Genomic DNA, 26,149 nt, shown 5'->3' with positions numbered 1-26,149 from the left:
TTCAGACTGGTTTCACCAGTGAAAACAGTGAATATAAATTGCCAAGAATCTCCAGGAGACATAAAAATTTCCCTTAAAAAACAGGTTTGAAATAAGAAAATTTAATGGTTTGGCAAAAAGGGAGAGTTTTATAAAAATACACATGTGTATTTTTACATACACACATGTACATACACATACATAAATTTTCTGTTTCTTGGTAAAATGAAACTTTCTGCACAATTTATGACTGAATCAACTATAGATTGTCTGCAGATTATTTAATTTGGTACTCATAAATAGCAGCCTCAAGAAATAGGAAGTAAATTGTCTAGAGAGTGCCCGAAAGTATTCATTAGACTATACTTCATGTTTATTATACATGATATAATAGGCTATATATATCCTTTCCTTAAATATTACGAGACAATTGAGAAACCAAAAAAGAGGATCTTTTTGGTATTATCATCCATAGTCAAACATCACAAAGAATGCACAGTTTTATCCAACTTACTTGTTGGGCAGATAGAATCATCAAAAACCTCATCTTCAGATCCAGACTCATCCTCATCACTCTCCAAGCTGGATTCTTCTTCACTTGATTCTTCACTTTCCTCCTCTTCATCTAAGGAGAGAGAAAAACTCTGTTAATATGCAGAGAAGTTCCTGTGTTAAGATAAATCCCAGATTTTAAAAATAAATCATTTTCAATGAGTTAGTTACTAGGAAAACAAGGGGTAAATAAGGAAATTACTCAATATTTTTAGAAGAATTTAAGATAGTTAAGGACACAGGGACTGAAAACTCAAATGCCTGCAGAAGGTTATGCAATTAATTTCAGTGCATCGAGTCAGAGAGGGGTGAGACCAAGCTGCCAAGCTGCTTGTGCCATGACCTGCCTAATGCACCCTTGGTTATACAGCATAGTGCCCTGAAAAGAGAGGATTTTCATAACTCTCTGAACTAAGTAACACTAGTTATAATCTTAACTTAACCTACTTTTGTGAATATTCATGTCTTACTGTGGAAGTATTCATATTAAGTGTTTGATTTCGAGATTCTGTCCCAAACCGTATTGGGATTGTTAGTTGACAAAGACTCTCCTTTAACCAAACTTGAGTCAGGCTCCTCTGAGTCCTCTGTCTGGTCCTTGACCCATGCTCTGTCCTTGGCCCATTTAGTCGAGTTTTAGCAAGAGTCCTGTTGAGTCAATTTAGTAAAATTCACTACCCTTAATATCTGGTTAAATTCCTTTTTCCTTAGCCTTAATATCGTATCACTCTGGCTTGCCTTCAACAAAAATCCTGTTATGTCAGTTTAGCAAAGAATTACCTTACCTCTCAATAATTTTCCATCAACTAACCCCAATCTTACTCCTTGGCTATAAGTCTCCATTTGCCTTGTATTCAGAGTTGAGCTGATCTCTCTCTTACTATAAAATCCCATGATAGTGGTCCCCTGAATAAAGTCTGCCTTATTGTTCTTTAACAAGTGTCATGAATGATTATTTCTTTAACAATATCATATCATGTTTAACATGTTTTATAAAATATAAATTTTTTGAATACTAAAATATATCTGTTTCCAAGAATTTTAGATAAGGATTGTATGCCTCTTCCACTCAACTCTACTCCATTTTCTTTTAAAACGCGTTGAGTCCATGTATGAACAATTAACGGTTTCTATTTTATGGAACATCAAAATATATAAAGTTAAGAAGTGGACCTCATACTCACTAGAAAACTTCTTAAATTAAGATGTCTCTTAAAATTACTATTAGTGATTTGTACCACCTTATGAAATAAATCAACAATGTTTATAAATAGGCTTTAAAATTCTTACACAGACGTCTGCATTCAGGAAGATGAAGTAGATCTACTTCCCCTATTCTTCCCACTAAATACAGCTAAAACCCCTGGACATTAAATATAAAATGCACACAAGATAACTCTGAGAAGTGGAAAGGAGGAGGCAGATCTACTATGCACTTCGAATCCTGAGGGACAACACTGTGGTGATTTCCTTGGATTTTCTTTTTGCCACATATATCTCTGAGGTGAAGAAGACTAAGTCAGTCTAACCTGAAACACCAACAGGTAGAGACACAGAAAGGCCCAACCAGAACTTGCTCTCTCTAGCCAAATGACCAGGAAAGAGGCAGATTAGCTACACAGAAAACTTGAAGAAAGACCACACAAAAATACTGTGATCCACCAGCCCAGGTTGGATGCATGAGACAAGTGCTCAGGGCTGGTGCACTGGGAAGACCAAGAAGGATTGGGGGGGAGAGGGTGGTGGGAGCGGGGATCGGGATGGGGAGTACATGTAAATCCATGGCTGATTCATGTCAATGTATGGCAAAAACCACTACAATATTGTAATTAGCCTCCAACCAATAAAAATAAATGGAAAAAAAAATACTGTGATCCCACTCACACCCATGTTGGCAAAGGCCTAATGGAGCCTAGACAAGCCAAAACAATTCACACAAAACAGTACAATGTACATTATTTGCAAGTGCTCACAGAATATACCCTTGCCAAGCTGTAATGAGGATCCCACCATTCTAGGTAGGATGGTGTCAGAAAAGGTCAAGTAAGGAGTCAAGATATTTATTCTTTCTGAGGGTAACCAGTCCCCTTACCCACCAACCACCAAGATGTCTGTGGCAATCACAGTCTGGACCTGCATTCTCAGATGGCAGTAATAAGGTTCTCTTCATCCTTCCTGCAGAGGTGGTGTCAGAAGAGACCTGGTGGGGAGTCAGGACTTCTACCATTGCCCAGAGGTGCCAAGGCCTTCCCCACCATGTTGTCAGTAGAGACTCTGTGAGGAGCTAGACCTCCCATCTGCACACGGAAGTAACAAGGAGATCTCCCTTCCCTTCGGTGACAATAAAATGTGAGTACCTCCACGTGGCAATAAGGAGGAGGCACCCATTCCTTCCTCTGACAGAACAGTGTTAGAGAAAGCCAAGTAAACCAGAAGATTTAAATAAGATACAGAGTCTAATACATAATATGAAAGTTTCTAGGTTTTAGCTGAAAGTCATACCAAGAACCAGAAAGATCTCTAACTGAATGAAAAGACAATCAATAAATGTTAACACCAAGATGACAGAAACAGAATTATCTGACAAAGTATTTTAAACAAGAAGGATAAAAATGCTTCAGTGAGCAATTATGAACACACTTGAAGCAATGAAAAAACAGAATGCCTCAAAGATATAAAGTCTCAGGCTTTTTATTTATTTATATAAGGAAAAAGTAAATGGAAATTTTAGAAGTGAAAAATACATTGACAAAAACTAAGGGATGGGGTCAACAGTAGAATAGAAGGGAAGAAAAATAAATCCATGAACTTGAAGGTAGAAAAATAGGAATTAGTCAATCTGAACCATAAAAGGAAAACAAACTGAAATGAACAAAACCCAAACACCAGAGCCTCAGGGGCCAATGGGATCATAATGAAAAGTTTAACAGTTATGCCATCAGAGTGCCATGAAGGAGTCAGGAAAGAGGAGGTCTTTAAACAGACTTGAAGAAATAATGACTGAAAACTTCCCAAATTGGGCAAAGTACATAAACCTACAGATTAAAGAACTTGAATGTATTCCAAAGAGGAGAATTCCAAAATCAACACTAAATCACATAACAGTCAAACTTCTGAAAACTAAAGAATACTGAAGGCAAAGAAAGAAAAGTGATACTTCACCTACAGAGGATAGCAATTTGAATATCAGAGGGTTTCTCACCAGAAACCATGGTGACCAGAAGGAAGTGGCACAGTATTTTTCAAATCTTAAAAGAAATATCAATCTAGAATACTACATCCAATGAAAATGTCTTTCAGAAAAAGAGGGGAAATCAAGACATACTTAGATTATGGGAAAAAAATTTTAAATTGCCACCAGTATACCCTCCCTAAAAAATGGATAAAGGAAATTCTTTAAACAGAGGGAATTTTTTCCTTTTAAAAAAGGAAATATTGAATAAAAATATGGATAAAGCCTATATGGTTAGGCTTTCCTCCAAGTGTTTAAATTGTGTTTGATAATTGAAGCAAAAATTATAACATTGTCTGATATGGTTCCAGATGTATGCAGAGGAAATATTTAAGACAATCAAATGATAAATGAGGAAGAAATTGGGATATAAAGGTAGGTAAGGATTCTATACTTAAATTGGTAAAATGATGACACTGGTGGACTGGGATAAATTTTATATATATATTTATATATATATAATATAGACAGCAACCACTAAAAAAGTTATACAAAGAGATACATTCAAAAGTGCTCAGTTCAGTTCAGTCGCTCAGTTGTGTCTGACTCTTTGTGACCCCATGGACTGCAGCACAACAGGCCTCCCTGTCCATCACCAACCCCCGGAGTTTACTCAAGCTCATGTCCATTGAGTCGGTGATGCCATCCAACCATCTCATCCTCTGTCGTCCCCTTCTCCTCCCACCTTCAATATTTCCCAGCATCAGGGTCTTTGCAAAAGAGTCAGTTCCTCGCATCAAGTGGCCAAAGTATTGGAGTTTCAGCTTCAACATCAGTCGTTCCAATGAATATTCAGGACTGATTTCCTTTAGGATGGACTGGTTGGATCTCCTTGCTGTCCAAGGGACTCTCAAGAATCTTCTCCAACACCACAGTTCAAAAGCATCAATTCTTTGGCACTCAGCTTTCTTTATAAGTCCAACTCTCATGTCTATACATGACTACTGTAAAAAGTGCTAGAGAAAATTAAAATGGAATCCTAAAAAATGTTTGACTGACCCACAGGAAGATAGGAAAAAGAAAAAAGACAAAACAGATAAAAAATAAAATAGTGGACTTAAACCCTAATAGATCAAATATAAGTGATTCAATACACCAATTAAAAGACAGAGTGGATGAAAAACATTATTCAGCCATATGGTACCAGAAATTCACTTCTAATGCAACTATATAGTCAAGCCGAAATTAAAAGGAGGGAAAAAATATATCATACAACTATTAATAAAAGCAAAGCAGGAATGACTATAATAATATAGGATAAAATGGACTTCAGAGCAAGGAAAATTACCTAACACAGAGAAAGATATTAAATAATGATAAATATGCCAATCTACCAAGAAAACATAGAAATCTTAACAGTAAGTGCCTAAAACAACAGAAATATGGGAAGTAAAAACTGATAAAAATGAGAGGAGAAATAGATAAATCCATGAATGAATTTGGAGACCTCCACACCCCAACTCAACATCTGATGCAACAACCATACAGAAAATCAACCATCAATCAACAGAATCTAACTGACAGTAATAGAACATGTCGTACAAAACAGTACAACATATAATACATTCTTTGCAAATGCTCACATAACATACACCAAGATAGATATGTCAGACCATAAAACAAATCTCAACAACTAAAAAAGAATTGAAATCACACAAAATGTGTTCTCTGACCACAATCGAATCAACTAGAAATCAATAACAGAAAGATAAAAGGAAAATCTCAAAACACTTGGACCTAAACAACACACTTTTATATAATCCATGGAATCCAAAAGTAACAATGTAAATTTTAAAACTACACTGTCCAGAATGTAAATGAAAATGAACTTCAAGTTTTGTAGAATACAACTAAAGCAGTGCTGAGAGAGAAATTTATAGTACTAAATTAGAAAAGAGAATAAATTCTCAAGTCAGTGATTTAAGCTCACACCTGAAAACCTAAAAAACAGGAGTACAAAATAAACCCAAAGCAAGCAGAAGGAATGTAATAGTAAAGATAAGAACAGAAAGCAATAAAATTGACAGCAGAAAACAGAGAAAATCACTTATACAAAGAGCTGACTTGTTCTCAAAAAATCAGTTGAATTGACAAACCTCTAGTAAAACTGAAAAAAAAAAAAAAGGAATATAAGAAACAAGGTACCAATATCGAGAATGCAACAGACTATTGCATTCTATTACTAAAGACCCTGCAGGTATTAAAAGGATAGCAAGGAAATACAATGAGCATCTCTATGCACATAAATTTGGCAACTTAAATGAAACAGACCAATTCCACAAGAAATACAAATTACCACAACCCACCCAATATAAAGGAGATAATGTGAATAGTTCGGTAACTATTAAGAACTTTGAAATTCTAATTTTAAAACTACCTTGAAGAAATCTCTTGGCCCAAATAGTTTCACTGGAGAACTCTACCAAACATTTAAAGAATTGCCATAAATTCTATACAGTATCTTCCAGAAAAATCAGAAAAGGGAGTTGTTTAGTCACTAAGTCATGCCCAACCCTTTGTGACCCAATGGACTATAGCCTGCCAGGCTCCTCTGTCCATGGAATTCTCCAGTTAAGAATGCTGGAGTGGGTTGCCATTTCCTTCACCAAAAAAGGGGAGAAGACTTCCCAATTCATATTTTGAAGCTAGTATTCTCCTGATACTCAAAATCAAATATAGTATAAAGACAGTACAGTGATCCTCATGAATATAGACATAAAATTTTTTAAATTTATATTTTATTGAAGGATAATTGCTTTATAGATTTTGCTGTTTTCTGTCAAACCTCCACATGAATCAGCAATAGGTATACATATATCCCCTCCCCTTTGAAACTCCCTCCCATCTCCCTCCCCATCTCGCCCCTCTAGATTGACACAGAGCCCCTGTTTGAGTTTCCTGAGTCATACAGCAAATTCCCGTTGGCTATCTATTTTACATATGGTAATGTAAGTTTCCATGTTACTCTTTCCATACATCTCACCCTCTCCTCCCCTCTCCCCATGTCCATAAGTCTGTTTCTCCACTGTTGCCCTGTAAATAAATTCTTCAGTACCGTTTTTCTAGATTCCGTATATGTGTATTAGAATATGTATCTTTCTCTTTCTGACTCACTTCACTCTGTATAATAGGTTCTAGGTTCATCCACCTCATCAGAAGGGACTCAAATGTGTTCGTTTTAATGGCTGAGTAATATTCCATTAAGTATATGTACCATGACTTCTTTATCCATTCATCTGTCGATGGACATCTAGGTTGCTTCCATGTTCTAGCTATTGTAAATAGTGTTGCAATGAGCAGTGGGATACATGTGCCTTTTTCAGTTTTGGTTTCCTTAGAGTATATGACTAGGAGTGGGATTGCTGGGTCATATGGTGGTTTTATTCCTAGTTTTTAAGGAATCTCCATACTGTCTTCCATAGTGGCTGTATCAATTTACATTCCCAACAGCTCAAGAGTGGTCCCTTTTCTCCACACCCTCTCCAGCATTTACCATTTGTAGACTTTTTGATGATGGCCATTCTGACTGATGTGAGGTGATATCTCATTGTAGTTTTGATTTGCATTTCCCTAATAATGAGCAATGTTGAGCATCTTTTCATGTGTTTATTAGTGATCTGTATGTCTTCTTTGGAGAAATGTCTGTTTAGGTATTCTCCCCACTTTTTGATTGGGTTGTTTGCTTTTCTGGCATTGAGTTATATGAGCTGCTTGTATATTTTGGAAATTAATTCTTTGTCAGTTGTTTCATTTACTATTATTTTCTCCCATTCTGAGGGTTGTCTTTTCACCCTGATTATAGTTTCCTTTGCTGTGCAAAAGCTTTTAAGTTTAATCAGGCCCCACTTGTTTACTTTTGTTTTTATTTCCATTACTCTAGAATGTGGGTCATAGATTTGATTTATGTCATCGAGTGTTCTGCCTATGCTTTCCTCTAAGAGTTTTATAGTTTCTAGTCTTACATTTAGGTCTTTAATCCATTTTGAGTTTATCTTTGTACATGGTGTTAGGAAGTGTTCTAATTTCATTGTTTTACATGTAGCTGTCCAGTTTTCCCAGCACCATTTATTGAAGAGGCTGTCTTTGCCCCATTGTATATTCTTTTCTCCTTTGTCAAAAATAAGGTGTGCAAGCATTTATTTCTGGGCTTTCTATCTTGTTCCACTGTCTATATTTCTGTTTTTCTGCCAGTACCATACTGTCTTGATGACTGTAGCTTTGTAGTATAATCTGAAGACAGGGAGGTTGATTACTCCAGCTCCATTCTTCTTTCTCAAGACTGCTTTGGCTGTTCAGGGTCTTTTGTTTTTCTGTATGAATTGTGAAATTTTTTGTCCCAGTTCTGTGAAAAATGCCATTGGTAATTTGATAGGGATCACATTGAATTTGTAGATTGCATTTGGTAATATAGTCATTTCAAAATATTGATTCTTCATACCCAGGAACATGGAATATCTCTCCATCTGTTTGTGTCATCTTTGATTTCTTTCATTGGTGTCTTATAATTTTCTGTGTACAGTTCTTTTGTCTCCTTAGGTAAGTTTATTCCTAGATATTTAATTCTTTTTGTTGCAATGATGAATGGGATTGATTCCTTAATTTCTCTTTCAGGTTTTTCATTGTTAGTATATAGAAATGCAAGTGATTTCTGTGTATTGATTTTGTACCCTGCAACTTTGCTAAATTCACTGATTGGCTATAGTAATTTTCTGATACTATCTTTAGGGTTTTCTATGTATAGTATTATGTCATCTGCAACCAGTGTGCACTTTACTTCTTTTCCAACCTGGGTTCCTTTTATTTCTTTTTCTTCTCTGACTGCTATAGCTAGAGTTTCCAGAATTATGTTGAATAATAGTGGTGAGAGTGGACACCCTTGTCTTGTTCCTGACCTCAGGGGGAACGGTTTCAGTTTTTCACCATTGAGAATAATGTTTGCTGTAGGCTTATCATATATGGCCTTTATCATGTTGAGGTAAAGAACACTGGTTCCTTCTATGACCATTTTTTGAAGAGTTTTAATCACAAATGGGTGCTGAATTTTGTCAAAGGTTTTCTCTGCATCTGTTGAGGTTACCATATGGGTTCCATCTTTCAATTTGTTAATATGGGGTATCATATTGATTTTCATATATTGAAGAGTCCTTGCATTACTGGAATAAACCCAACTTGATCATGGTGTATGAGCTTCCTGATGTGCTGCTGAATTCTCTTTGCTAAAATTTTGTTGAGGATGTTTTCATCTATGTTCATCAGTGATATTGGCCTGTGGTTTTCTTTTTTTGTCTTGTCTTTGTCTGGTTTTGGTATCAGGGTGATGGTGGCCTCATAGAATGAGTTTGGAAGTGTTCCTTCCTCTGCAATTTTTTGAAAGAGTTTTAGAAGGATAGGCATTAGCTCATCTATAAATGTTTGATAGAATTTCCCTGTGAGGTTATCTGATCCCGGGCTTTTGTTTTGGGGGAGATTTTTGATCACAGCTTCAATTTTAGTGCTTGCAATTGGGTTGTTCATAATTTCTATTTCTTCCTGGTTCAGTCTTAGAAGACTGACGTTTTCTAAGAATCTGTCCATTTCTTCCAGGTTACCCATTTTATTGCCATACAGTTGTTCATAATAGTCTCTCATAATCCTTTATATTTCTGCATTGTCTGTTGTAACCTCTCCTTTTTCATTTCTAATTTTATTGACTTGATTCTTCTCTTTTTTTCTTGATGAGTCTGAGTAAAGGCTTGTCCATTTTGTTGATCTTCTCAAAGAACCAGCTTTTAGTTTTATTAATCTTTACAATTGTTTCTTTTATTTGTTTTTCATTTATTTCTGCTTGGATCTTTATGATTTCTTTCCTTCTACTAATTTTTGGTTTGTTGTTGTTGTCCTTCTATTTCCTTCCAGTTGTTTTAGGTGTAAAGTTAGGTTGTCTATTTGATTTTTTTCTTGTTTCTTGAGGTAGGATTGTATTGCTATAAACTTCCCTCTTAGAACTGCTTTTGCTGCTTCCCATAGATTTTGAGCTGTCATTTTATCATTGTCATTTGTTTCTAGAATTTTTTTCATTTCCCTTTTGATTTCTTCAGTAACCTATTGGTTATTTAGACATGTGTTGTTTAACATCCATGTGTTTGTGTTTCTTACAGTTTTTTTCTTGTAATTCAAATCTAGTCTCATAGCATTGTGATCAGAGAAGATGCTTGATATGATTTCAATTTTCTTAAATTTCACTGAGGTTTGATTTTTTACCCAAGATGTGATCTGTCCTGGAGAATGTTCCATGTGCACTTGAGAAGAAGGTCTATTCTTCTGCATTTGGATGGAATGTCCTGAAGATATCAATGAGATCCATTTCAGTTAATGTATCATTTAAGACTTGTGTTTCCTTATTAATTTTCTATTTTGATGATCTGTCCATTGGTGTGAGTGGGGTGTTGAAGTCTCCTACTCTTATTGTGTTACTGTCAATTTCTCCTTTTATGTCTGTTAGTATTGAGGTGCACCTATGTTGGGTGCATAGATATTTACAATTTTTATGTCTTCCTCTTGAATTGATCCTTGATCATTATGGAGTGTCCTTTCTTATCTCTTGTAATCTTTAAGGTCTATTTTGTCGATATGAGGATTGCTACTCCAGCTTTCTTTTGCTTTCCATTTGCATGGAATATATTTTTCCATCCTCTCACTTTCAGTCTCTATGTGTCTTGAGCTCTGAAGTGGGTTTTTATTTTAGACAGCATTTATATGGGTCTTGTTTTTGTATCCATTCAGCCAGTCTGTGTCTTTTGGCTGGAGCATTTAATCCATTTACATCTTAAGTAATTATTGATATACATGTTCCTATTGCCATTTTCTTAAATGTTTGGAGTTGATTTTGTAGATCTATTTTCTTCTCTTGTATTTCTTGACTATATAAGTCCCTTTAACATTTGTTGTAAAGCTGGTTTGGTGGTACTGAATTCTCTTAACTTTTGCTTGTCTGAAAAGCTTTTTATTTCTCTATCAATTTTGAATGAGATCCTTGTCGAGTACAGTAATCTTGGTTGCAGTTTTTTCCCTTTCAGTACTTTATATCTTGCCATTCCCTTTTGGCCTGCAGAGCTTCTGCTTAAAGATCAGCTGTTAAGTGTATGGGGTTTCCCTTGTATGTTAATTGTTGCTTCTGCCTTGATGCTTTTAATATTCTTTCTTTGTGTTTAGTCACTGTTAGTTTGACTAGTATGTATCTTGGCGTGTTTCTCCTTGGGTTTATCCTATATGGGACTCTTTGTGCCTCTTGGACTTGACTATTTCCTTTTCCATGTTGGGGAAATTTTCAATTATAGTCTTTTCAAAAATTTCATACCCTTTCTTTTTTTCTTCTTCTTCTGGGACCCCTATACTTCAAAATGTTGGTGCATTTGATATTGTCCCAGAGGTCTCTGAGACTATCCTCAGTTCATTCTTTTTGCTTTATTCTGCTCTTCAGAAGTTATTTCCACCATTTTATCTCCCAGCTCACTGATTCGTTCTTTTGCTTCAGATATTCTGCTATTGATTCCTTCTAGAGTATTTTTAATTTCAGTAATTGTGTCCTTTGTCTCTGTATATTTATTCTTTAATTCTTTTAGGTCTTTGTTAATTGATTCTTGCATTTTCTCCATTTTGTTTTCAAGGTTTTGATCATCTTTACTATCATTATTCTGAATTCTTTTTCAGGTAGTTGGCCTATTTCCTCTTCATTTATTTGGACTTCAGTGTTTCTATCTTTTTCCTTCATTTGTGTAGTATTTATATGACTTTTTGTTATTTTTTTTAACTTATTGTGTTTGAGGTCTCCTCTTGCCAGGTTTCAAGGTTGAATTCTTTCTTCCTTTTGGTTTCTGCCCTCTAAGGTTGGTCCAGTGGTTTGCATGAGCTTCATATAGGGTGAGTTTGTGCTGATTTTTTGTTTGGTTGTTTGTTTTTCCTCTGATGGTCAAGGCTGAGTGAGGTAGTAATCCTGTCTACTGATTATTTGGTTTGTATTTTATTGTTGTTGTTGTTGTTGTTTAGATGAGGTGTCCTACACAGGGTGCTACTGGTGATTGGGTGATGGCAGGTCTTGTATTCAAGTGGTTTCCTTTGTGAGTTCTCACTATTTGATACTCCTTAGGGTTAGTTCTCTGGTGGTCTAGGTGTTTGGAGTCAGTGCTCCCACTCCAAAGGCTCAGGGCTTGATCTTTGGTCAGGAACAAAGTTTCCACAAGTGGTTTGTTATGGCATTAAGTGAGATTAAAACAAATATCCAAAAATGAGAAACCAAAGATGAACCCCAGACAAATGGCAATTACAAAATCAGACAGATAATAATTAAAATAATGGAATATACACATATACATATACACCCATGAGCAAAGTGAAAACAGTCCAACAAAAATAAAGTGCAGTAGATTAGTCCGGCAAACAAAGTAAATCAAAATTTATATTTACCAGTTAAGAACAAAGCTAACTAAAGCACAAACTGGAAAACAAAACTAAAGCAAGGTGCCAAGTGGGGAATAAAGCATTGAAAACAAAACTAACAAATACGTTGAGAGGAAAGGAAAGAAACAAAAAAAAAGAATAGATATGCAAAGTTAAATAGAGGTAGACAAAGATTTGTATACATTAAAGATTAAACTGCAAGAGGAAAAGAACAGTAGGAAAGACAAACAAAGGAATAAATGTAGAAAAAATATAATAAGTTTTTTAAAAAATTAAAAATTAAATTATGAGAAAAGAAAGAAAATGGAAGAAGACAGACAATGGGAAAAAAAATGGAAAACTCCACAGTACTGCAAAAGCCCAATGTAGGGGCAGAGGTTTATAGCAACAATAAAAAGTGTGAGTGAATATACACACATACATATACACCCATAAGCAAAATCAGAACAGTCCAACAAAAATAAAGTACAGTAGATTGACCTGGCGAACAAAGGAAACCAAAAATTATATCTACCAAGACAAAACTAACGAAAGCAAAAACTGGAAAACAAAACTAAAGCAAGCTGCCAATTGGGGAATAAAGCAATGAAAATAAAACTGACAAAATGTTGAGAGGAAAGGAAAGAAAGAAAAGAAAAGAAAGAATAGATATGCAAAGTTAAATAGAGGTAGATGAAGAAGATTTATATACATTAAAGATTAACTGCAAGGAGAAAAGAACAATAGGAAAGGCAAACAAAGAAATAAATGTAGAAAAAACTATAATAGGCTTAAAAAATTAAAATGAAAAAAAGAGAAAAAAATGAAAACTCCACATAACTGCAAAAGCCCAACATAGAGGCAGAGGTTTATAACAGCAATAAAAAATGTGACTGAGGAAAAAAACAAGCTCAAAAGTTTAATTAGAGTTCATAGTGCCAATAAAATCAACAACTACAACGGGGGGAGAAAATAAAGGAAAAAAAAATCTAAAAGAATCTACAGAGAAAGTCAAAACATAAGAGTAATAAATGTTTTTCTTGAATCACTGCTACTAGAGTCCTTTCCCTTGCTGGGAGTCACAGTCCACTTCACCTCCCTAGGATGCCCTCCAACACTATGCTGATTTCTGGACCTGCTGTGGGAGCAGCTCAGATTCTAATCTGGCCCTACTCCTATGTGTTCTTGCTTCCAATGTCCACAGCTATCAGAACTTGTGCATTTTCTTTTGTGGGAGCTCTCAATGACCTTTTATATAGTCCATCAACACAGAGTCTGCCTAGTTTATCATGTGGATTTAACCTGCAGCTTGTACAGCTGGTGGAAAGATAGATTTTGGGCCTTCTTCCTTAGCCACACTGCCCCTTGGTTTCAACTGTGGTTTTATCTCCACTTCTGCATGTGGCTCATCCACTGGGGTTTGCTCCTGAGGCTGGCCTAGAGGACTTAGGTTTGCCTCCGTAAGACCAGGTGTGGAGGTGGTGCAGCTGCTTGGGTTGCAGGGGTTCTGGTAGCACCAGGTACTCAAGGGAGTTGACAGCCAGGGCAGCAGGAAATATAGTGCTCTAGTAGGGTATGGCAACCAGTATTGGTCAATACACTCCAGTATTCTTGCCTGGAGAATCCCCCTTCCTGACAGAGGGGCCTGGCAGGCCACAGTCTACAGGGTTGCAAAGAGTCGGACACTACCGAAGCAACTTTGTACGCATAGATGCAGGACATTTTTTTTGCCTGTGGCAGCTCTGCCCCAGTGAGAGTTGAGCGTGAAGGTGGTGCAGCTGCTTGGCTTGTGGGGACCCTGGTGGCGCCAAGTGTGCAGGGACATGGACTGCCTCTGCCACAGGAGTTATGGTCCTATCAGAGCCTTTTTTTGAGCCTCTTGTAGCTAGTGATCAGAAGGTCTCTTTGGCCAGTCTTTCTCCTTAGCTCTGCCCATTCAGGAGCTTAGAGGGCTCCCTTGCCTGGGGTCCTTCTCTGTTGTTTGGAGCATCAGGCACATAGAGGGGCCCCCCTGGCTGGGGTCCAACTCTGTAGATTGGCACATCAGGCACTTAAAGGGGCACCCTAGGTAGGGTCCTATTCTGTAGTTCAGTGCCTCAGGCATTTGATGGGCCAGCCTCTCTATTGTTCAACTGCTGATGTTGGCCTGTGTGGAGAAAGAGGCTATAGTGATGGCTCCACCCCCTACACATGACTAAGCAGTATCGCCTTGCTTAGGTGGCTGCCCAGCTTTCCTTCACAGGCATTTCTCATCACAATCTCCTCCCTCACCCCCCTGGATCCATCTCTCCACAGTCAACAGCAGCCCTCATCCTGGGATTGCTCCACACTCCCCAAACTCCAGCTCCCAGCCCCTGTGCCTTCCAGGGGACCAGCATTCCTGTCCAGGGTATGTATGGCTGTGGCAAGGTCTGTCTGAGTCTCATTCCATTTAGGCTGCCACAGATCAGCTGTTTCACTCTCAGCCTTAAATGTTTCTCCTCTGAACCAGAATAGCTAATGCAATTTTTAAAAAGAATAATAGTGGGAGGAATTAGTCTACCTGATTTTAGAACTCAATACCTACCATACTCAAGACCATAGGACTGAGGAAGAGATAGACACATAGATCAACAGAACAGAATTAAAAAGAAAAAAAAAAAAACAGAAATAGGTCCACACAAATAGGCTCAAATGATTTTTGACAAAGATAAAGGCAATCCAACGGAAGATAGACAGCCTTTTCAACAAATGGTACTAGAAAAATTGGACATTCCTAGGAGAAAACAAAAACCTTGACTTAAGTCTCCTACCTTATAGAAAACTTAACTCCAAGTGGATCATGGATTTCAATGTAAAACTATAAAATCTTTAGAAAAAAAATAAAAGAAAATCTTTGAGACCCAGGGCTAGGCAAAGAATTCTTAGACTTGACAACAAAACAAAATCCAAGAGAGGAAAAAATGACAAATTGAACACTGAAAAAATTCAAAACTATTGCCCTGCAAATGATCCTATTCAGAGAATGAAAAACCAAGCTACAGACTAGGAGAAAATATTTGCAAACCACATTATTTGACAAAGGACTAGTGCATATAATATGTAGAGTTCTCAAAACTCAACAGTATAAAAGCAAGCACTGTATTCAAATGTGGGCAAAAGACATGACGAGAAATTTTATGAAAGATACACAGGTGTCAAGTAAACATGAAAAGAAGTGCTTGTTAAATGAAACTATGCTATGCTATCTCATACCATATGCACACACACTTTTGATGGTTAGAGACCTAAAAGTTTATATCCTCTCCTCTGTAACCCCACAGTGCCTCTACACTGTCTATGTTGTAGTGAAAAAAAAAAAAATGTGTGTAATATATCCCTTAGTTATTTCTCTATTTCATGCTAATGAGAAAAAATAGAGTCATATATAAGAAAGAAATACAAACCGACATCTCCTTCGACCTCTTTTTTCTTCACCCGCTTAATCCTCTTCTTTAGTACCTTCATAAGGAAATTAGCAAATTTATTGTTTTCTCCAAGCGCTGTTTGGAAACCAGCATAGAGGGCTTTTTCTTGGTCCTGTAGCTTGGCTACTTCATTCTTTTTCTCTTCCATCTCTTTAAGAGTTTCATTTATTTTCCACTAAATGAAAAAGAATATCAACAAATGATAAATAAAATATTTCCTGATAAACTGGGTTCAGAGAATAATGTACATTACAGTGTAAGGTTACAGTCTACAAACATTTTAAAATCTTAATATAAGTTTACATTTCTGATGTTTGCAGAGTCATTCATTTGTTTAAAACTTATAATTCTTTTGTAAAAATCAATTAAGGTCAGAATCAGATAAGATAGATTTTTTGATGTTTAACTTCCTCAAAAAACTAAATTAATTTAAAATTTTTACTTATATGTGAATGTCAGCTAATATTTTTCTGTATGTACTCTCAAAAAAGACTCTCTTTCATATCAACACAAGATACCTAAAACAAAAAGACAAATTTGTTCTTAGTGAAGCTGATACATCTACAAACTGACATCACTATTGTGTATACATTATCTAATAGACTCCTTCTTTGTTTATGACAAAGATAGGTGGTATAATTAATCTCCTTAAATTTACATATTAATATATATAATAAAGAAAATTTCCTGTGCTAGTCAATTATGTATTACTCTGAAAGTAGCTATCATATTTAAGAAATTTACCAACTCCTTTTCCAAGTATGTTCATTCATAATGATAATATATAATCAAAACTCAACTTCACATGATAGCTACTAACAACAAAAATAATTTTAAATACATATGTAAACAAAACATAAGGGTCACTTTTGAAAATTTTATTCTCCTACTTTATAAGATATCAGATCAAATTCATTAAAATTATGATTCACTGTTCCCTGAGCAAGGTTATCAAAAATAGAGAGCAAACAGGAATAACAGGAAAAAGGAGGATGAAGAGAAGACAAGAAAAAGATGTAGACTAGAACAAGGGGGGAAATTAAGGAGAAAAGAAGAATTGAGTCCCCTCCATAACTAAGGCTGTAGCCAGTTAGCAATCTTTTGACCATTCATACTTGCATGTCCTGTTCCTCTTTGTCTAATGAATTAACACGCTCTTGAAGTATGTTCTCCTGTTTTTCAAAGTTCTTCAGGAGAAGCATTTCTTGAAATAATGTGACATGGTGCAGGTCAGATAATTTCATCTGAATATCTAACTTCAGTTTCTGATGTCTCAGGAGACGGAGTTCTGCATCAAAAGTGACAATCAGTTCTTTGATCTGAGGTGGAAAAAGATTTGAGGGTATGTTAGAAGCTTAAAACAGATAAGTGCATCTTTAAAACTATCCAACAATATTGATTTGTTTGGGTAAAAGCATTTTGTTTATTATGCCCTTATTTTGGATGGAAAATTATAAAGGTGGGTGAGTAGGCACATGTGTATGTATGTAGTCACATATATCAGTTCAGAATATAAATTAAATTTATTAAGTGGTAGGAATTCTTGAGGAAGTTGCAGTCCTTTCAGCTATTTCTTCATAATTGATTAACCCATTGATCAAGAATGTCCTTCCTACTTTAAATCAGTTTTATAATAAATCTTGATTAAATCTTTGTTTAAATTGGAGACTATGAGCTCTTCATGGATATTGTTTATATTTGTCTCCATTCCATCCCCACAGTATCTCTACACTGTCCTTCACACAGTAAGCACTAAAAAATTTTTACTTTCCTCACCTTATTTTGAAAAATTTCAAACCTATGGAACAGCAAATTTTTAAATAGATAAATATAATTGTGGAACCATAAGAAATTTATTCAATCTTCTTTACTTAGTTTATTTATAGATGAAGAAATTGAGACTAAAAATGATTTCCTTGAGACCAAAACTAATTTGTTATAGATAAGAACTCATGTAACTCAGGTCCTAGTCTAGAGTTTATTCCACTGCCATTTCAAATGATCTTAAATCCTGTTTTACTTTGATTTTGACATAGCTTCTCCCTTGTCCCATCCCAAAGGAGATGAAGAAAGCAAAAGACAGCCCCAAGGGCAGATTCTCTTAAAGAAACTAGTACAACAGGAAGAATACACACCATTCCATGTTTTTCATTAGGCTGTACATGATGCAAAGCCTTGACTATCTAACACCTATAATGAGTGAGGGTTCAACCTAAGGCTGAGAAAGAGGAAGACATCTGTGGGTCTGGGGCAGTGAAACTGCTAGAGAATTTCAGAGAGCTGAAAAACAGAAACAAAAACAAATCAAGGAAAAGAAAAATTTAACTTTTAATGTTTGACTGTAGACTAAGTGGGTTCCCCTTTTAATGCTTGCTTAATAAATCTGAATTATTTTTAAGCTTCTTTGGAGACAGGACTATATTGTCTTTAGTGCAACACCATTCTGCAACTATACCACATAGGTGTCCAAGTTGTAAGGGTTATGCTTGTTTTATTCTCACTACACTTCACATCTGTAAGCTTTATGAAGATAGAGTACATGTCTGGCTTGAGAAATGTTGCATCCCTACTACCTAGCTTACACTGTTTCTGCACATAGAATGGCCAATAAATATTTGTTAAATTAATAACTAGTTAAAATTAAATCAATCAAAACTTTTTACAGAAAATCTACTATATGTCTGAAATTGTCCTAGACACTTCAGGGGAATCAGAAGTATATGTGGCCCTTCCCTCAAGAACTGTATGATCTAATGAAATGGAGACTAAAGAAAAAAAAATCAATAAAACTGATTGATAAAAAGGCTGGTCTTTGAAAAGATAAAATTGACAAACCTTAATTCAAACTCAACAAGAAAAAACGGGAGGTGGCCTAAGTCAATAAAATCAGAAATGAAAAAGGAGTACAACTGACACCCCAGAAATGAACAGACCAATGAACAGAACAGTAATGAAGTTGAATCAGACTGGATAGCTTCACAGGTGAATTCTACCGAACATTTAGAGAAGAGTTAACAGCCATCCTAAAACTACCCCAAAAAATTGCAAAGGAAGGAACACTTCCAAACTCATTCTATAAGGCCAGTATTACCCTGATACTAAAACCAGACAAATATATCATGCAAAAAAAGAGCATTACAGCCCAATATCACTGATGAACGTAGATGCAAAAGTCCTTAACAAAATATTAGCAAACTGATCCCAATAGTACCTTAAATAATCATACATTATGATCAATGAGATTTATTCCAAGGATGCAAGGATAATTCAATAGACACAAATCAGTGTGTTGCACCACATTAACAAATTGAAAAATAAAAGCCACATGATTATCTCACTGCAGAAAAACTTTTGACAAAATTTAACATCTATTTATGATAAAAACTTTTTAGAAAGGGGGCAGAGAGAGAACATAGTTCAACATAATAAAAGTCATAATATGACAAATCCATAGCTAATATCATACTCAAACGTGAAAAACTGAAAGCATTTCCTCTAAGATCAGGAACAAGACAAGGATGCCCAATATTGCCTCTTTTATTCCACATAATATTGGAAATGCTAGTCACAGCAATCATACAAGAAATAAAAGGAATCCAAATTGAAAAAGAAGAAGCAAAACTATTTCTGTTTGCAGATGACATATACATAGAAAATCCTAAAGACACCACCAGACAACTCCTGGAGCTCATCGATGAATTTAGTAAAGTTGCAGGATACAAAGTTACTATATAGAAATCTATTGCATTTCTATATGCTAAAAATTAATTATCAGAAAGAGAAATTAAGGAAGCAATCTCATTTACCATTACCTCAAAACGAACAAAATACCTAGAAATAAATCTACCTAGGGAGGTAAAAGACCTATACTCAGAAAATTCTAAGAAACTGATGGAAGAAACTGAAGACCACAGAAACAGATGGAAAAATATACTATGCTATGGATGGATATATACTATGGATGGAAAGAATCAGTATTGTTAAAATTACTATCCTATCCAAAGCAACCTATAGATTCAATGCAATCCCTATCAAAATACCAATGGCATTTTTCACAGAAACAGAACAATTTTTTTTTAATTTGTATGGAAATACAAAAGACCCCAAAACAATCTTGAGAAAGAAAAACAGAGCTGGAGGAATTATACTCCCTGACTTCAAGATCATACTACAAAGTTGTAATGATCAAACAGTATTACACTGGCACAAAAACAGACACATCAATCAATGAAAGGGAACAGAGAGCCCAGAAATAAACTCAGGCACATATGGTCAGTTAATCAGTGACAAAGGAGACAAGAACATACAATGAAGAAAAGATAGTCCCTTCAATAAATGATGCTGGGAAAATGGGACAGTTATATATAAAAGAGTAAAATTAGAACATTCTATAACACCATACACAAAAATAAACTCAAAATGGATTAAAGACCTAAACATAAGGCTGGAAACCATAATATTCTTGGAGGAAAACATAAGTAGAACACTCTCTGACATAAATCATAGCAATTTTTTTTTGGCTCTGTCTGTTAAAGCAAACAAAAACAAAAATAGACAAATCTAATTAAGCTTAAAAGCTTTCAGATATCAAAGGAAATCACCAAAAAAAAAGATGAAAATACAACCCACTGCATGGGAGAAAATATTGGCAAATGATATGACTGATAAGGGGTTAATATCCAACTTGTATAAACAACTCATACAACTCAACATCAAAAAAATGATTTAAAAATAGGCAGAAGACCTGAATAGACATTTTTCCAAAGAAGAAATGCAGGTGGCCAATAGGCACATGAAAAAATGCTCAATATTGCTAATCATTAGGAAACTGCAAATCAAAACCACAGTGAGATAATCACCTCACACCTCATAGAATGGCTATCATCAAACACACACACACACATATACAAATAACAAATATTGTTGAGAATGTGGAGAGGGAGGTCTCTCAAAATGCAACCTAAGGCAGCAACACTTAGGAGGCAACCCAAAGTGTCCATAAACAGATGAATAGAAAAAGAAAATGCAATACATACATATGTGAAATGGAATACTACTCAGCCATATAAAAGAATGAAATTTTGCCATTTGCAATGACATGGATGGACCTGGGGAATATTATGATTAGTGAAATGAGTCAGTCAGAGAAGGATAAATATTATATGTTAGCAGTAATATGTGGAATATAAAAAAAAATAAAGCAAACTAGTGAATATAACAAAAAGGAAACAAATATAGACAACAACGTAGTGGTTACAAGTCGGGAGAGGAAAGAAGAGAGGGGCAATATAAGGGTACGACATTAATAGGTATAAACTATCAGGTGTAAAATAAGCTACAATGATTATTGTGCACCAAATTTTATAGTAACTACAAATGGAGTATAACTTTAAAAACTGTGAATCATTTTATTATACATCTTTAACATATAACATCAACTATACCTCAATTAAAAAGTGTATAATCTAAGCTATAAGACAACACTAACAATACAAAACAGCAGGAAAAATTAGTATAAAGCATGAGGTGCTGATTTAAGTGCAAATGGAGTTTAGAAGAAACAAGAGTATGTAATGAGGGCAGAAGATTATGGAGAGAGTCTGGAAGTGAGCTGAGTTTTAAATGATGGCAACTTTGTTTTTTTTGTTTTTGTTTTTGTTTTTTTTACTTTATCTTTTTTTTTTTTTCCAGTGGGTTTTGTCATACATTGATATGAATCAGCCATGGATTTACATGTATTCCCAATCCCGATCCCCCCTCCCACCTCCCTCTCCACCCGATTCCTCTGGGTCTTCCCAGTGCACCAGGCCCGAGCACTTGTCTCGTGCATCCCACCTGGGCTGGTGATCTGTTTCACCATAGATAGTATACATGCTGTTCTTTTGAAATATCCCACCCTCACATTCTCCCACAAAGTTCAAAAGTCTGTTCTGTATTTCTGTGTCTCTTTTTCTGTTCTGCATATAGGGTTATCGTTATCACCTTTCTAAATGATGGCAACTTTGAAAGGAAGTCATTGCAGACAGAAGGAAATAGCAAAGAAAAAAGCACACATGAAACTCAGAAGGAGGGAAGTGAGTGGGGAGAAACAGGAAGACTGAGAAAACAGGACTGGAAGAAGTAGACATAATGGTGATGAATAAGGTTGGGGGCAGGGTAACAGGGGGTGCCTTCAGAGTGTGGCCAAAAAGATACACTGAGCAAGGGGACTCCGTACGACTGGCAGGAGGGAGCTTCCCATCCAAGAAAGGACTTTTTCCTCCGCTATTCAGAGCACCTCCTGCAAACAACTGGCCCCAACCTGGTCCTGATTTTCCTAGAAATAAAAATATTTGCTATTCCATGATTCTGAGGCTAGCTGTTAACCGTGAACACTCGCACTAACAGGGCAAATCATACATTAGAGAAAGAGCAGGGGTGAAAAGCAGATGGTGCCTCACTTTCACTGGAAGGTTTTAAATCATGTTCCATCCATCATCCGAAAGCTGCTCCATCACTTCTTTAGCATGACTTTAGTTAGATACCAATTAACATGGATTTGCCCTTGATTCATAGCTTTTCAAAAAGAAAAAAATTGATAAGTTCCAAAGTTCTGTGCAGAGCAGAATGATTTTCAGAAGTCCAGGGATGGGGAGGGAAGCCAAGCTATCAGTGAGTTGTGGACTGGTCAGAGTTTAGGGGGAGGTTAATGTAGAGAAGTTAAAAATAAGTAAGAATCTAGATCTAGCTCTTCTGTCTTTCAGCTTTAAATAAGCCATCACATTTCTTACCCGGTTGATCAAATACTGTTGCATGTACACGTGTTTGATCTCCTCCCTCTTCATAATCTCCAGCTCCACGTCAGTTGGATCTGCTGTTTCAAATTCTGTGAACTTTGGAAGGTCCAAACTGAATGCTGATGCTTTTGATGCTTTAGACAATGAATCACGTGTTGTTAAATCTCCCTCCTTTCCAGAAGAGAGTCTGAGGAAGCCTCCAGCTGAGCCTGCAAATGCTGTCTGTTCCACCTGGTGGGCCTTTTCATCCTGTCTTTTCACCTGCTGTTGCTTAAAAGCTAGGAGAGTTTCATCATCATACTGAAATCTCTTTTCTGGAACTTCTTCCGGGTATATCTGAGGGACCTGGGGAATGGGCAGGTGCTTGGATATGGGAAGAGTCGACTGAATGTTCTTCAGTTCTTGCACCAGACACTGTATTTCCTCGATGACAGCCACCTTAAGGTCTCGAAGAGAGATGATGCTCTTGTTCATGTGCATTTTCTTTGAGTAGGCCTGAGAAAAGGAATAGGAGGGAAGTGAAATGACAACCCAACCACCAAGGGCAGTCTGAAATATGACTCGATTTTGTCCCTTGACTGGTATGCCTAGCAGAATTCAAGAAAAAAAATCTTTCTGATCATTCCTGTTCACTACCAAGTTATTTTCTCTGATGGTTAGGCTTTTCCCTATTTCATCTCTCCATAAGAGGGAGACAGTCTAGATATGACCTCTGGTGTCCCCCAACTGGCTTATCTGGCTGAGTTCCCCTGTCATCCTCCCACTACTCACAGAAGTCCTTCGTGAGCCCTGTACTCAGCCAGATCCCAGGAGGGGGAAGGTCATCCTTTGGTTAGGAACACACAAGTAACCATCCTTCTCTGATGGAAACTCAAATCCCATGGGCTTAGACTCAGGGGTATCCAACTACTATCAAACTACAGTTTAACCTGTTTTAACTCTGTATTTTGGTCACGTAATATCTGTAACTCCTTGTGCAGGCAAGGTCATGATTCTGAATTTCAGTATCACATCACACCAAGAGATTCCTGGATTCTTCCTTGATTCCTTCTTCATTTATCTAAGCCAAGCTACACCCCTGCTTCTCCCTGGTGCCACAGGTGCTTCCTCACTGCCAGTCCTCTCCCCAGTCTCTTTCTTAAATGTGTTTACCAGAGCCTATAATCACATGCAACCCTACTCCTGTGTGCAGTTAGGCAATTAGATGGCCCAAGAGCTATTAAGAGTAACTTTGCATAAATATACAGATTAATGAAAATTAAAGATCAAAAGGCACTTCTTTGAGTAGTCTTATAAAACTTACAGTGTGTTTACAAGCTACTGCAACAAAATAGAGGACATGTTTTACATAGTTAAGAATAAACCTTTAAAGCATAAAGATTTAAAGTCAAAATCCAGCCCTTGGGTGAGTTGGGGCCACATCTGAAGTACCTGGAGGACTGAAAATTAAGCCGAGAAGAACAAACCCAAACCAGCCTGATGCCTGTAAGGCCTATGTCTTTGAGGAGCCCTATTTACATACCAAGCTTCTTTTTCAAGTTTTCCAAGTATCTCACACACTAAATACTAGCCACAGGGAGGGGGATGTATAATATACTATTTCTAACATGTTTGAGAAGGGACTTCCTTGGTGGTCCAGTGGTTAAGACTCTATGCTTCCAAGGCAGGGGGTGTGGGTTAGATTCCTGGTTGGAGAATTAAGATCCAAAATGCCATGTCTATGGCATGGAATGGCATGGCATGGCATATGTCCAGTGCCACAAAAAAAATTTTTTTAATTTTTTTAATAAATAAAATGCTTGATACTTTTCAATGACTTTGAATTTAACCATGATAAGAATGACTGCTCATAAAGCAATCATCCTTCAATAAAAAATAAATTAATTTTTTAAAAACAGAATGACTGCTTATTAACTCTCTAAAGAAGACTAGACATGTCTTGCCTTATTGTTGTTAATTGGTAGAAATACTATTTGTTTTTAATAGACAATAAAACTGAGGCTTTGGGAGATTTACATGACTAGCCAAGTTTATATAACTATTAAGTGGCAGAGATTAAGTGGAACAGTACTCTGACCTTCTGACCTGTGGACTAGTGTGTTCTACATTATTTAATGCTATTACTTTAATAAAATAGATTTCAATATAGTGTAGTTCAGCTCAAGACATCACACCTGTCCATCACCTCTAGCTGGACCATGAAATTTCAGGTTGGCTGACTGGCAAATTGTGATTGAAAAAACATTTCTCTATGAGAAAGGATGACACATGGTAGTTGAAACAGAAATTTCCTTAGACAAACAGCTAGAAAAACAATCCAGTCACTAATAAAACATTCAAAATGTCCATCTGATCAGAAAAATCTATGAAGATTTACCTGTGGCTATGAATTGCCATACTGGAATCTTTGATGCTGGCAAGTACAGCATCTTCGGTGAAACTGAAAGACACTCCTTCCTCAAGATACTTTACTTCCATTTTTCAGAAAATTATAAAATATTCAAATGTACTATACCTGTGGTATGACTTGGCACTCTTTGCAATGTGATGCCTCGAAATGGGCAATGTGCAGAGTCATACTAAGTGACCATATACAAAAGTCTCCTCAAAATATTAGCTCAGATGCCTTTTGAGCCTCTGAATGTGAAAAGTCACTTGTCAATTCAAAGTAAGTAATTACTATGATGGGGAGAGGAAACTTTAGTACGAAAATAGGTATGAGAGATCAGGATGACCAGAAGCAGTTTGAAAGAATTCAGAGAGAATCAAAATGGAATATATTAGTTGTTTAGTATTGAGTCTAAAAAAAGTCTACATCTACAAAAGTCTGGAAGTCCTTCAAACAAAGGCTAAACACAGTAGCCTCTTTCCCTAAGTTTCTGGTAGTCCACAGCAGCCAAAAACAATATCCAAGGATGTGTTTGAATTTCAGAGGTTAGAAGTCCATAAAATATAAGGCTTTCACCCATGAAACTGGTATTGAACCAAAGAACTAATTTGAACACTGGTTCTGCAATGTTAATAATCATGGATAAATCTCTTATCTTTGGGACTCAATTTCCTCATATGTAAAAATGGGCATTACTCTAGGAAAATGATGAAGGCCTTTTCCAATTCTAAACTTCTATGATTATATATCTTTATGGATCAGATAACAAAATGGATGGTCTTAGCAGAATTTAAAAAAACAACAACAAGGAATGTCTCATTGTCATGAAAACTATGGGTAAGTACCATAGAGTCTAGGTATCCCAGTTCCTCCTCCTTCTTGGCAGCATTTATTCTCATGTGTTCAGGTATCTTGTAGTCTGAGGCTGTCTTCAAATTAAAGTCTCCCATAAATAACTGGGCCTCTTTGATTGCCTGAACATCTTTGGGATCTTCATAGTCATCATCAGGTTTACTCTTGTACCTATCAGAAAAACCGAAAACACAGCCATAAACATAAAAATAACCTCTAAATTTTCTATTTTATTCTAGGTATAGAATCAAATTCAATCATAAAGCAAAAGCATAATTCTGAGTCTGTGGTGCAATTTCAGATTAAAAAAAAAACTTACAGTTCCTCCCATTCTTTTTTTCGTTGCTGAATCTTCATTTGGGCTCTTTCAGCTTTTAATATAAGTTTCCTTGTTTTCTCAATTTGATTTTCCACCATAATTTCACTTAGGGTTTTAGGCCGAAATTTCTTCCCTTTCTCTATGACTGATTCTTCTGGCACACTAATACTTCCACCTATACAGACAGCC

At 36.2% G+C, this 26,149-nt stretch overlaps 1 protein-coding gene across 1 annotated transcript in view; it reads right to left on the bottom strand.

The window, feature by feature from the left end:
• CFAP44 (cilia and flagella associated protein 44) overlaps positions 1-26,149 on the bottom strand; it is a 128,555-nt gene that overhangs the window by 18,112 nt on the left and 84,294 nt on the right. Inside the window, exons 23-28 of the mRNA XM_061167209.1 lie at positions 25,961-26,135; positions 25,635-25,812; positions 22,395-22,895; positions 16,740-16,943; positions 15,604-15,799; positions 494-604 (exon numbers count right to left, since the gene is read on the bottom strand). Of these exons, the coding sequence (XP_061023192.1) occupies positions 494-604; positions 15,604-15,799; positions 16,740-16,943; positions 22,395-22,895; positions 25,635-25,812; positions 25,961-26,135 (1,365 nt within the window). The remainder of the gene's footprint in view (positions 1-493; positions 605-15,603; positions 15,800-16,739; positions 16,944-22,394; positions 22,896-25,634; positions 25,813-25,960; positions 26,136-26,149) is intronic.

Source organism: Dama dama, chromosome 19, assembly GCF_033118175.1.
Source record: "Dama dama isolate Ldn47 chromosome 19, ASM3311817v1, whole genome shotgun sequence".
In the NCBI taxonomy this organism is placed as follows: Eukaryota; Metazoa; Chordata; class Mammalia; order Artiodactyla; family Cervidae; genus Dama; species Dama dama.
The sequence above is the reverse complement of the archived record's forward strand: the minus strand, read 5'-3'. Positions and strand labels throughout refer to the sequence as shown.